At 41.1% G+C, this 12,824-nt stretch overlaps 1 protein-coding gene across 2 annotated transcripts in view; it reads left to right on the forward strand.

Moving 5' to 3' along the window:
• SLC23A2 (solute carrier family 23 member 2) overlaps positions 1–12,824 on the forward strand; it is a 144,784-nt gene that overhangs the window by 103,760 nt on the left and 28,200 nt on the right. For both annotated transcript variants that reach the window (XM_055431922.2, XM_055431912.2), the window contains exons 6-8: positions 3,933–4,021; positions 5,043–5,113; positions 6,086–6,267. In XM_055431922.2, the coding sequence (XP_055287897.1) occupies positions 3,933–4,021; positions 5,043–5,113; positions 6,086–6,267 (342 nt within the window). The remainder of the gene's footprint in view (positions 1–3,932; positions 4,022–5,042; positions 5,114–6,085; positions 6,268–12,824) is intronic.

Here is a 12,824-nt window from a genome sequence, read left to right on the forward strand (position 1 = left end):
CTTGCCTGGAAAATCCCATGGACAGAGGAGCCTGGAAGGTCGCAGTCCATGGGGTCTCACAGAGTGGGACACGACTGAAGTGACTTAGCAGCAGCAGCAGCAGTGACAGATTTCATCTTCTAGTGCAAGGGGTGGAAGTTTGATCCCTGATTGGGGAACTAAGGTCCCACATGCCTTTGGCCAAAAAAATAAAAAAAATATAAAACAGAAGCAATATTGTAACAAATTCAGTAAAGACTTAAAAAATGGTCCACATTAAAAAAATACCTTGAAAGAATTTGGAGAATTTAAGTATGGCCTAACTATTAGGCCATGTTATTAAAATTCATGTCACCTTTCTTGGGTGTGATTACGGGGCAGGGGACAATGATGTGGAAGGATTTATTTATTCTTAAGAGATGTCTGCTAAAGTGTTTGGGTAGAGGACTCCATGCCCACAAGCTCCTTTTCAGCAGTCCAGCAGATACATACATACATGTAGGTATAGTAACCAGTATGGAAATATTTCCAATTAAGAAAAGAATATTCTTTGACACATCATATTTTACTTTTCTTAAGGCCAAACTTGCAATTGTGCTGCAGTTTAGATTCAAGTAAATGTTTACTTGGTGATGAAAGTTTTTGTACCAACTTGATTACTTTCTTGGTAGATAGAGGAAGCCAGGCACAGAGTGTATTCTCTGTGCTGTTGAATTATGTGTTTGCTTTATTCATTTTCATTAAATGGTTTAGTTCTGGGTAGATGCATTTTATCCCTTCTTGGTGCTGCTTGTGGGACTGTTTCCTTTTAAACTTTTTGATACCTTTTCCTTGATGGCACCATGGAGGACTGCTAGTGAGCAGTCTGGGGCATGGGGGAGTTACCTGATTTTATCTTGAAAATTCATGCACATTCAACTCTCTACTCTCTACCCAGTGCCTTTAATCTTAAAAAAAGTTTTCCCCCAAATTTTCAGTAAAAATCAACATGGCAGAAAGGCATAACCTCTTATTTCTAGTCTAATAAAATTCCTCTCGAAGGATATTTGTTAATAGTACCTTCAATTCATTAATTACTAAACAAAAGTTAGTGCTGGGGGCCCAGTGATGGGTAAAAAGGCTCAGCTCCTACTCTCAGGGCGACACCACCCCCTTGGGGAGATGAGCAGGTTAGCAGCAGGGAGCACTTCAATACAGAGGCTTCAGTGCTGTGAAGGGAGTTGTAGAGGCCGAAACCTGAAACGGGCAGGCTGGCCATCCGAACTGCCCCCACAGGATGGGTGGCGTCAGTGAAGCAAGGACCGCTGACCAGAGCTGTGTCACAGCCTCTTGGAAGGCCTTGGGAATAGTTCCGGAGTTAAGGTCAACTTTTGCGTTTTCCCCCCAGAAGTGATCCTTTCAGAGCAGGGTTCTTCACTAGTTTTCCTCTTGTCTACAAGAAGATTACGAGGCATTTGTTCTTTGGTCCCCTCTGACCTTCACCACACCAATTCCCACCCACAGTAAAGTATCTGCAATTCTTTGAGGGTTTCTGGGTCTGCTTTGTGGCTCTCATTTGCATCTGCTCTCCTCTGCCTGGATTACTAACCTCTTGCTTATGGGCCGAAGTACTTATTGTCCTTCAAGTGATTACAGACTCCCATGGCATCTTGCACCGTCTCCCTCACTACCCTTCATGTATAGCCGTGATAGATAATCTCTTTCACACAACAGAAGCCCCTCAAGGGCCCAAGGGTGGTTTTTCCCATTGTCTTATCTGTTCATAAGTGTGCCTGTGTCAAGCAGACACCCAGGAAATGCTCATCAGGAGACCAAAATGATAAATGCCTTCTTCTGTCATAGGGCTTGTCTTTGTTGCCTGGTGCCTCAGCTGCACCCTCAGAGACTCCACCTGAGACTCTGATTAACTTGCACTGAGTGAGATGAAGAAGTGTTCGTTTGTAACCAGCGCCCCCACCCCCACCCCCACCCCAGGGAATCATGAAACAGTTTCCCGACAACTTGGGGAGTAACTTGTAGAAATCATGGCCAGAATGTCCTAAGTAGGGGAACACATTGTAGATCGTTAGGAGAGCCAAGAATAATTCCTGGAGAAAATGGTATTTTCTGTGTCCTTTAAATGTTGAATAGAAATGGAGCTTTAATTGATGACAAGAGATAAGCAAAGGCTCAGAGGCAAGAACGTAGACTGCTTGCCTGGAGTGCAAGTGTTTGACATGATGGGTGAGAGACTAGACTGGGAAATGGATTCAGGTCACCTGGATGCTCAAGAGGAAATGAGGCACCTCCAGCAGAGTTTTGAACAAAGTAAGAACTTGTGTGGGGCTTGTTAGGTTCTTTTTCTCTCCTGGGGCTACAAAATCTGCTCAGATGTTTTTCTTAATGACATCTAGTTGACACTATTTATTAACTTTAAAAATGTCTACTATAAAAAAAACTTCTACATTTTTGAGGTATTTTCACATATTTAAGATATACTTTCCCTGTAGTCAAAGTTAGCAATTTTATTTTTTCTGTAGTGTGTTAACCAGTGAATATTTTAGGCTTTGTGTTCCCTGTTATAACTATTCAGCTCTACCATTGAAGCATAAAAGTAGATACAGACAGCTCATGAATGAGTGAGGGTGGTGGCTGTGTCCCAGTGAAACTTTACTCATAAAACCAGGTGGTTTTCCAACTCCTTGTGTAAAGAAAAGCACAGTTTAATTTGTTTCCTTTCCAGTCATGAGTACAGAATAAAAGAGCAGGCAGTCCTGGCTGCTTGGAGAGCCCATGGATCTGAAGTTAGATGGTTGTATGGGAGAAGAGCCTCACCTACCTCAGAATAGTGTGTACCAGCTCTGTATTTGTAAAGGGGCTCTGTGTCCTTCAGTCAGAGCCACTGTTTCTCAATCCAGCTACTGTGTCACTCAGGGCAGGACGTACTGTCAGCTCAGAGGAGAGCCTGGCTAGGCTCCTATCCTACTGGCCAGGACACTGATTCAAGGCTGCTTAGGAGTATTTTAAGAATGATCTGGATATCTGGAAGTTCCAAACCCTGCAAACCAAAGGGCTAGTTTCATATTTTACCCTCAAAATAATGTTAAAGATAGTGATTGAGTTCCTGTGTTAGCCCATTAGAGCCACCTTAATACAACTCCAGTGGAAAATGCTCTTATTATACTCTAATAATAAATAACAAAGTCTTTTGAATTTAAGTAGCACCAGTGCTCATAAAATCAATATGAATTATCTAGAATGTAATTGAATGATGGTATCTGAGGATCTCTACATTTAGTTTAACAGTGTAGGCAGGAAGTTTAACAGAATCTACAGGTTTTCTAGGTCCTTTGGAAATAAGGGTACAAGCACTTTTTTGAGTATTTTTTATGACTAAGCAGAATATTTTATCTACTGTTGACTTGTAACGTGCAGTTTTCCTTTTTCTCAATAGATAGATAACTAACATAATCTTAATGCTTATCCCCAGTGATTCATGGCAGTTTTTTACTTACAAAATGGAATGACAGGGGGAGATAGGTTTTTCTCCCATGATAACCAATAAGAATTTGAAAGGGAGGAGGATGATAAAATAGAAGAGATACATTGATGTTTAATAAGGAGCTCACAAACTCAGCAGGACAGAGATACCCAAATGCCTGCATTCCCCCCACCAAGGGGAAAGGTGGTAATGTCAGGGGCTGGTGTTGGGGTGCTGGCGCTGACTACAGAGCTCCCCCAGAACCTACCCTGGGGCTCTCTGGGGAGAGAGCATTAGGAGGGGAGAATGGAGAAGCCAGCGTCCCTGGCTGCATGGCCAAGAATATCTTTGCAGACTGGGGCTTTTTTTCCAGGTGTGCCTACATTTACTCATGTGCTGTTTGTCTATGGAAAAGACTGTTAAGCTGTCAAATAGTGAACTACCTCGGTAGTTCCTGATGCCGTGATCATGGTTTTGGTCTCGTTTCTTTTAGGTTACCCCTGTTTCAGGCCAGTGCTTTTGCATTTCTGGCCCCTGCTCGAGCCATCCTGTCTTTAGATAAATGGAAATGTAACACCACAGGTAATTGCAGTTATTTCCACATATGTCATTGGGGTCCTTTAATGCAGGTGATAGAAGGGAGGCCTGGATGTGCTGCCCCCAGCAGTGATAAATCCTTTCTGGAATCAGGCACAGAACACACAACCAACAAAACAGCTTAGAATACTCCAATCTGTGGATCGTGTTTCTGTCTCTCTATATATCCACTCATTCATCCCTACCCCCAGAGCAAGTAAGGACCAGTAAAGGACCTCATTTCTCTGTGCTAATGAAATTGATAAATATGGAAACAGAATAGAAGAATATTTGTGCTGTTTTTCTGCCTCTTTCTTTCAGTGGATTTTATGAACCACCAGTAGTCACTCTCTTTGCTGCATCAGCATCCTTTCTCTGAAACATCTTTGCTTTTTAAGGATCTGGCTGCTTTGGTTTTCTGCAAATGACTTTCATTCCACCTCCTATCCTCCTCATAGTGATTGCAAAGATCCTTAAATAATCCAATAAGGTCAGGAAGAGATCAGATAGGGGTTTTGAGGAAAGCAGACAGACCTGTTGTACTCTCAACATACTGTTAAATTTTTAGGTTCTAGGAGCAGAATTTTCTAGCCCTTATTTCCTTCCTTGCTCCTAGGAGTTACTTTGTGACCACTGATTTGATTTAGGAACAGAAAAAGGGCCTCAGTTTTATCTAGGTTTTTAAAACCTCAGTCAGGCAACCTTGCTATTGGTCATTTCAATGAGCTGCTTGCAAAGGTTGGTCTTTGTATGAGACTGGGACTAGCAATGTGTATCAGCAGTTCAGTCAGCTTCTGGAGAAGCCAGGAGCTCTCATTGGTGAATAAATTTGGTTATATTAGCGATAGGGAATCCACCTTTCAGTATGATACGCAGTACTGTTGTAACTTGAATTTTAGGGTTGGGTATTTATACAGATATTCTTAGAACAGGGAGGAGATACTTCTTAAAAAGAGTAAAATGAATATGTCCTGTCAAACATCAGTGTCACTCCAAGAAAAATTTTGTCTTTGTTTTTGTTTTCAAGATGTTTCGGTTGCCAATGGAACGACAGAGCTGTTACACACAGAACACATCTGGTATCCCCGAATACGTGAGGTAAATGATGAGCATTGTCTACTTACAGCTTCTTTGTGTTTCTTCTCATTTTCAGTGTTGGTCGTGCCCAGTATATTGCAGTTGCTTACACTAAGCTCTTTTTTTTTTTCCCAGCTACTGATATGTTCATTTGTGTTGTGAAATTCAATTTAGATGACATCGCTATAAAATAAAGCATGTAGAAATGCTTTGTGCCACCAGACAGTATTGTTTCTTGCCCTCTTTTCTGTCCTTCTTTCTCTTCCTCCTCTCTTATGCTGCCACAGACCTGTCTGCTTACACCCACCAGCATAACCAGCCGATGGACATGGCTCCCTTTGGAGGGAGCCACAGAGTTGATAGGTTGCAAAACTATTTATTCTGGCCTCAGTGTTTGCCTGTGTTGGTTGAAGGAATTAAAGCCATTATCTGCTTCAGTGCACTTGAATAAAATAGGGTATGGGAGTCCTTAGATACAAAGAATGACTGACATTTTATCCAGATCTTCCAAAACCTGTAAAACCGTTCACCTTTAGTTCAGAATTAACACAGATAATGACCATTCTGTACAATAGAAATATTCCTTTAGAATTTTTGTCAGTAACACTACCTTTTAAATTTCCTACAGGAGCTTACTTCTTAAAGTCAAGAATCTTTGTACTGCATTGTACCTTTGAGGCTTGTTTTGAATGTTGTGTCTTAAATGAGAATGATAAATTACATCTGTCTCGGTCAGTGGAATAGGCAAGCTTGATTTTGTGTCCAGTGCCCATTTCAGTAATAATCTTACATCAGTCAGGTCAAACTTAGGTTTGCTAGGTCCCAATCACACCCACTGGTATCTTTACGGTTTCCCAGGAATTTCTCAGCTATGTCATGCCTATTTTATAATAGCTTGATTTTACAGAATTATCAGTTGTGGTTGCAGGTGACATTTAGAGTGTGTGATTTATAAGCAGCTTGCTCTTATGTCTGTGTCCTCTCTTGCTCCAGATCCAGGGAGCCATCATCATGTCCTCATTGATAGAAGTGGTCATCGGCCTCCTAGGCCTGCCTGGGGCTCTGCTGAAATACATCGGGCCCCTGACCATCACACCCACGGTGGCCCTCATTGGCCTCTCTGGTTTCCAGGCAGCAGGAGAGAGAGCAGGGAAGCACTGGGGCATCGCCATGCTGTAAGTGTTACAAGGCCACTCAGGAGTGGACAGTAAAAAATCTCCCTTCTTCCCAACACTGAGGGCAGCTTCTTTGAATGTTTTGAACATTTATACAGACTTCAGGAGATATGTAAGAGTAGTCTGATAGTTTAAACTTTATTTGTTTCGTGCCAGGGAATTATTAAAGTGCCATGCAGTCAAGGTATTCTAAAGATTGGGAGGGTTGTAAGGTTTTAAATTTTGAGAAAGGAGTAAGATGGTGGCGCCATTAACTCTTGACTTTTGGGGTCATACCAAGGCTCATACATGGAAATTGAAATACCAAGAAGCTGAATCCTTTAAATGAGACTCAAAAATACTTCCAGACTGGCAGGAGACAGAGCTGTGCCCTGCAGTGTTGGCATCAAGGGTGATGTGGCTCTCAGGTCAGACAGCTCTGTACACCTGTCACAAAGCTGTCATTTCTGCCAGAGTCCTGCTGATCAGTGCCAGTCCTTTCACACAGTACTTGAAGTGAATTAAATATGTCACTTACCCCTTTTTTCAGTAATGTCAGTAAAGACATTCAGAACTTTATAAGATTGATTATTAGAGCCACAGCTTTCTGTGTACCACAGATAGAACCCACAGTCTCTGCATATCTCTGTAGAGCATATTTCTATAGAGCATATGTAAGAGTTGACCACATCATAGGAAATGATTCTAAGACTCTAGAATTTTAGCAATCAGTCAGATTTCTTAAAAAATTAAGTAACATAAGAGGATTTCTAATTGTTTTTGTTTTGTGAAAACTTCTGTAATTATTCAGTGAAAAACAGTGTTTATTGAGCCTACATATCATGCTTTACATAACACTGCTTGTATGTATTATAAACTAAGGTAGGTACCAGTGTTATCCCTGTTTAACAAGTAAAGAAATCCAGGGACAAAGATGCAGTGTTGGTTTTTCAGGATCACACAGTTAGCCAGGATGCTTTTCAGAACCCAAATAGCCTGACTCGAACTTAACCCATAACATTTAATTCTGCCTCTCTGTGTTAGAATGTGGTTTACAAATAAATTGAATCCTTACATAATTGTAATCCATATATCATTATAAATTAAAGTATAAGAAAATATCCAGTGTTGTTCTTAGTTTTCTCATTTCACCAAAGGTTGTCAGTATTTCCAAATCAGGATGGGTATGTTGAAGGCACGTGAGAATGTTCACTTAGTGAAATGCAGGAAGTTCCAAAAAGGAGAAATTGTGCTTACTGTCTTGCTGTAAACTTTAGGAACCAGTAACAAAAGAATGAATTAAACCCCCAAACCACTTAGAAGCAAGAGAACACCATTATAAATAACTCAGAAAAGAACTCCTAACTTTACAATTGCCGACAATTTAGAAAATGATGATAACAGCACTTGTCACACTTATTGAGCAGTCAGTTCTCAAGAAGAGTCAAATAGAAATAAAGTACTTGAAGAGCTTATCTTCAGAAATGAGAAAAACAGGATGAAAAATGAGTGCAGTGAAAGCAGGGGAAAACATTTGTAGAGAAACAAAATATATGCTAGCAAAGTAATGCTTAAGATCCTTCAACCTAGTCTTTAATGGTATGTGAACTAAGAACTTCCAGATGTACAAGCTGGATTTAGAAAAGGTGGAGGAACCAGAGGTCAAATTCCCAACATCCATTGGGTCATAGGAAAAGCTAGAGAATTCCAGAAAATATCTGCTTCATTGACTACGTTAAAGTCTTTGACTGTGTAGATCACAACAAACTGTGGAAAATTCTTAAAGAGATGGAAATACCAGACTTCCTTACCTGCTACCTGCCTCCTGCGAAACCTGTATGCAGATCAAGAAGCAGCAGTTAGAACTGGACATGGAAAAACGGACTGGTTCAAAATTGGAAAAGGAGTTCGTCGAGGCTTATTTAAAAGCATCCTGTTTTTTAAAAAGCAGAGATGTTACTTTGCCTACAAAGGTCTGTATAATCAAAACTATGGTTTTTCTAGTAGTCGTGTACAGATGTGGGAACTGGACATAAAAATAGGCTGAGTGCTGAAGAATTGATGCTTTTGAACTATGGTGCTGGAGAAGACTCTTGAGAGTCCCTTGGCCTGCAAGGAGATCCAACCAGTCCATCCTAAAGGAGATCAGTCCTAAGTATTCATTGGAAGGACTGAGGCTGAAGTAGAAGGTCCAATACTTTGGTCACCTGGTAAGAGCCAACTCATTGGAAAAGGCCCTGATGCTGGGAAAGATTGAAGGCAGGAGGAGAAGGGGCCGACAGAGGATGAGATGGTTGGATGGCATCAGTGACTCAGTGGACATGAGTTTGAGCAAACTCTGGGAGATGGTGAGGGACAGGGAGGCCTGCCGTGCTGCAATCCACAGGGTTGCAAAGAGTCGGACACAACTGAACAACTGAACAACAAAATAAAAACTAGAAAACAAATAGAAGTGATGCGTGCCAAAGCTGGTTTTTTGGAGAATGGCAAACATGTAGACAGACTTCTGTCAGGGCTAATTAAGGTGAGAAGGGAATGCACACACAAAGCAGTGTGCTACAGGGAGGCTGAGTTAGATCTATGTTCCTGCCCCTAAATTTATATATATATTAATAGAATAGGTGGTTTTCTAGCTGTTTTTTTGGTAAATAATCAAAACTGACCCCTTCTCCCCCAGACCTCTGGATGTTGGGGTCCTCAGCACTTGGACCTGGGCTTCCTTCTGTCTCCATTCTCTTCCTCTGGGGTATCTCATCGAGTTCATGGCATCAGCAGACATGCATTATGCTGGTGGGCTCCACATGAACCTGTAACCTGGACCTCTAAACTCACACTTTCAGATCGAACCCCTGACTTCCCCTGTCCATTTGCTGTTACACAAGACACCTCAAACTTTAAAGGAAGAAAACTCCAAACTTTGACTCCGTCCTTGCGCGTAAACCAGTTCCTTCTGTGGTCATCCTCGCAGAAGCACAGCCACAGGTGCAATAGTAGCACAAGTGCTTAAGCCAGAAGCCCTGCAGTGATCCTTTGTTCTTCACTTCCTCATTCACCATGCACAACCCATCATTCTCTCCTACCTCCAGAAAAAATCCCGATTCTATCCTTGGTCATCATTGCCACACTCAGCCATCACCTCCAAACTGGTCTCTGGTTTATTTTTTTCTCCCTTCCTGTGCATTGTCAGTCCTGTAAAATGCTTGGTCATTATCTCTTCAAGACTTTTCTCTTTCATCTCCAATTTTTGCTGGATTCTAGAATCTTTTAGGTCTTCTTGTCATCACGATGTCTGAAATCTTGCCTGCTGCTCTTCGGTGGTCTGTTTACATCTCAGGCTTGGCACTCTGGGCTGTTTTATTTTGTAATCTTGGGTGTTCATGGGAAGTGATCTTGAATTATTTCACAGATGCTCCCCCTCCCTTCCATCCCTGTTTGTTTCTCTCTTGCTGGAACTTCTAGGATGTTGGTCCTCCCAAAGTTGTCCTCTGACTTTCCTCTTCTGTCTTTCATCTCTTTGTTTTTTCCCTCTGTTCATAGGAATTTTCCTCAGTTTTATCTGTGACTTCTTCTCTTGAGTTTGTTTTATTTCTGCTGTCCTGTTTTTTATCTTCCAGAGCTCTTCTTTTGTGCTTGATGTCAGCCCTGTGAGGGCAGGACCTCAGCTCTGACCTAATCATCATGGCACCGCCAGTACCTGGCTCACTATCTGTCCCAGAGCAGGGGTATTATGTAAGAGCATTGTGAATAAGTTAGGGGTAGGGCGGGAGGTGTGACCACACCCTTGACCGTGGGAAGAAAAGTCAAGGATGTTGTGGAAGGACTTTCGTTCCTAAAGGATGTGCTCTACTGGCTAGGCATTGAGTATATTACATCTCCAAGGAAGAGAGAATTCCTGTACTGTTTAAACTGTACTGGAGCTTTGAAAAAGAAGGGAAACGTCACAGTTTTATCTTAATGGCAGATCCTGACAGAGCTAATGCAGAAGGGAGATCCTGGACCAACTTTTTCCTTCCTCAGTTCAGCTCAGTCCCTCAGTCATGTCTGACTCTTTGCGACCCCGTGAATCACAGCATGCCAGGCCTCCCTGTCCAACACCAACTCCTGGAGTTCACTCAAACTCATGTCCATAGAGCTGGTGATGCCATCCAGCCATCTCATTCTCTGTCGTCCCTGTCTCCTCCCACCCCCAATCCCTCCCAGCATCAGAGTTTTTTCCAGTGAGTCAACTCTTTGCATGAGGTGGCCAAAGTATTGGAGTTTCAGCTTTAGCACCAGTCCTTCCAACGAACACCCAGGACTGATCCCCTTTAGAATGGACTGGTTGGATCTCCTTGCAGTCCAAGGGGAGTCTTCTCCTAGGGTTGTAGAAAACCCTAAGGAAATATGTTCAGGTAGTAGCATCTAAAGCTCAGTGTCTTAAAAGGCTCGATACAGTCTCTAAGATGCAAGTGTATAGAAAACTTTCAGAAAAGGGCCTTACTGTACAGCTCTTCACATACTTAATTTTTTAAGTGCTGCATCTATAAACATATCTGAAAAGAATGTTCCTTGGAACATGGTTTGGAAAATGCTGCTACAGATAATACAGTAAAAGGGCAATATATTTATCATTTCAAGAACTCAAGGATGATTAAATATTAGAAAATTTAATTTTATTAAAATCCACTCTGATTTTTTATTTAAAAACCATGGTGATGATTTTTAAAAATTGATCAACCTATGTTCTGACTGCAAACTGTTAGCAGTGATAAATATGATTTTTAAATGCCCCATACACCTTACTTGCCTCCTAAGAAACCCGTATGCAGGTCAAGAAGCAACGTTTAAAACGGGACATGGAACAATGGATTGTTTCAAAATTGGGAAAGAAATACGTCAAGGCTATAAATTGTCACTCTGCTTATTTAACTTATATGCAGAATACATCATTCAAAATCCTGGGCTGGATGACTCACAAGCTGTAATCAAGATTGCGGGAGAAATATCATCAGCCTCAGATATGCAGATGATACCACTACTCTACTGGCAGAAAGTGAAGAGAAACTAAAGAGCCTCTTGATGAGAGTGAAAGAGTGAAAAAGCAGACTTAAAACTCAACACTCAAAAAATTAAGATCGCATCTGATGCCATCACTTCATGGCAAATAGATGGGGGTGGGGGGAGTGGAATCAGTGACAGATTTTATTTTCTTGGGCTCCAGTATCACTGTGGACGATGACTGCAGCCATGAAATTAAAAGAGGCTTGCTTGGTGGAAGAAAAGCTGTAACAAACTTAGATGGCGGATTAAAAAGCAGAGACATCACTTTGCCGATAGAGGTCTGTATAGTCAAATCTGTGGTTTTTCCATTGGTCATGTACAGATGTGAGAGTTGGACCATAAAGAAGGGTGAGTGCTGAAGAATTGATGCTTTTGAACTGTGGTGCTGGAGGAGACTTTTGAGAGCCTCTTGAACAGCAAGGAGATCAAACCAGTCAATCCTAAAAGAAATCAACCCTGAATATTCATTGGAAGGGCTGAAGCTGAAGCTCCAATACTTTGGCCACCTGATGTGAAGAAATGACTTATTGGAAAAGACTCTGATGCTGGGAAAGATGGAGGGGAGGAGTAGTGGGTGACAGAGGATGAGATGGTTGGATGGCATCATCGACTCAATGGACATGAGTTTGAGCAAACTCTGGCAGATACTGAAGGACAGGGAAACCTTTCGTGCTGCCGTCCGTGGGTTTGCAGAGAGTCAGACATGACTTAGTAACTGAATAACAACATACGTTAATGGTGAAAGACTTAAATTATCAGAATTATTTAAAGTTCTGAATGTACTAGCCAATAAATAAGACAAAATAAAATAATATGGATCAATGCAGGAATAGGGAGAAGGGCTTGATGATTTGCCCTTAACAATAATTAAAGCACATTCTAGGACTTAACACTCTGATCTGGGACAGGGTAGACATTGATAGAGTAGGACAGAAAGGATAGAAACATAACCAGTAAAAAAATTAATACTTAGTATATGATGTTTGAAATCAGTGGAGAATGAACTGTGTAGAAAATAATTATTTGGAAAAAAGTTAGATTTCTGATTTATATCAAATTACATTTCAGTTGAATTAAAGACTTAAATGTAAAAAATAAAACCACGAAAGGGCTATAAGGAAAGCTATATTAAATAGGTTAGATGAAGAAAAGAGAAAGATTGATTTTACCACTGATTAATTTAAAGCTCATGTCAAAAACCATTGAAACTAAATTTTAAGTGTATCTGAGAAAATAGAGCAAATTCCGTAAGAAAGGCTAATGTTCCCAGTTCATAGAATTTCACCAATTAATTTAAAGGAGAGAGAGTCCTGGTAGAGTAATGAATGAAGGATATGGTATGAACAACCACTTAACAAAAAAATAGTAATACAAATAACCAACTAGTGTTTAAAAAGGGCTACCTTCACTAGTTATCATTGTGCATATTCACATGGAAGGGGACCCTTTAGCAGTAGGAGTATTGGCGGTGGGTCATTGTGGTCTCCTAAGTCAACCAGTAGATGTGGCCTTTAGAGACAGAGTGTCTCTAAAGGGAG

This window comes from Moschus berezovskii, chromosome 15 (assembly GCF_049115385.1).
Source record: "Moschus berezovskii isolate FMDL1 chromosome 15, NW_MosBer_1.0, whole genome shotgun sequence".
Lineage (NCBI taxonomy): Eukaryota > Metazoa > Chordata > Mammalia > Artiodactyla > Moschidae > Moschus > Moschus berezovskii.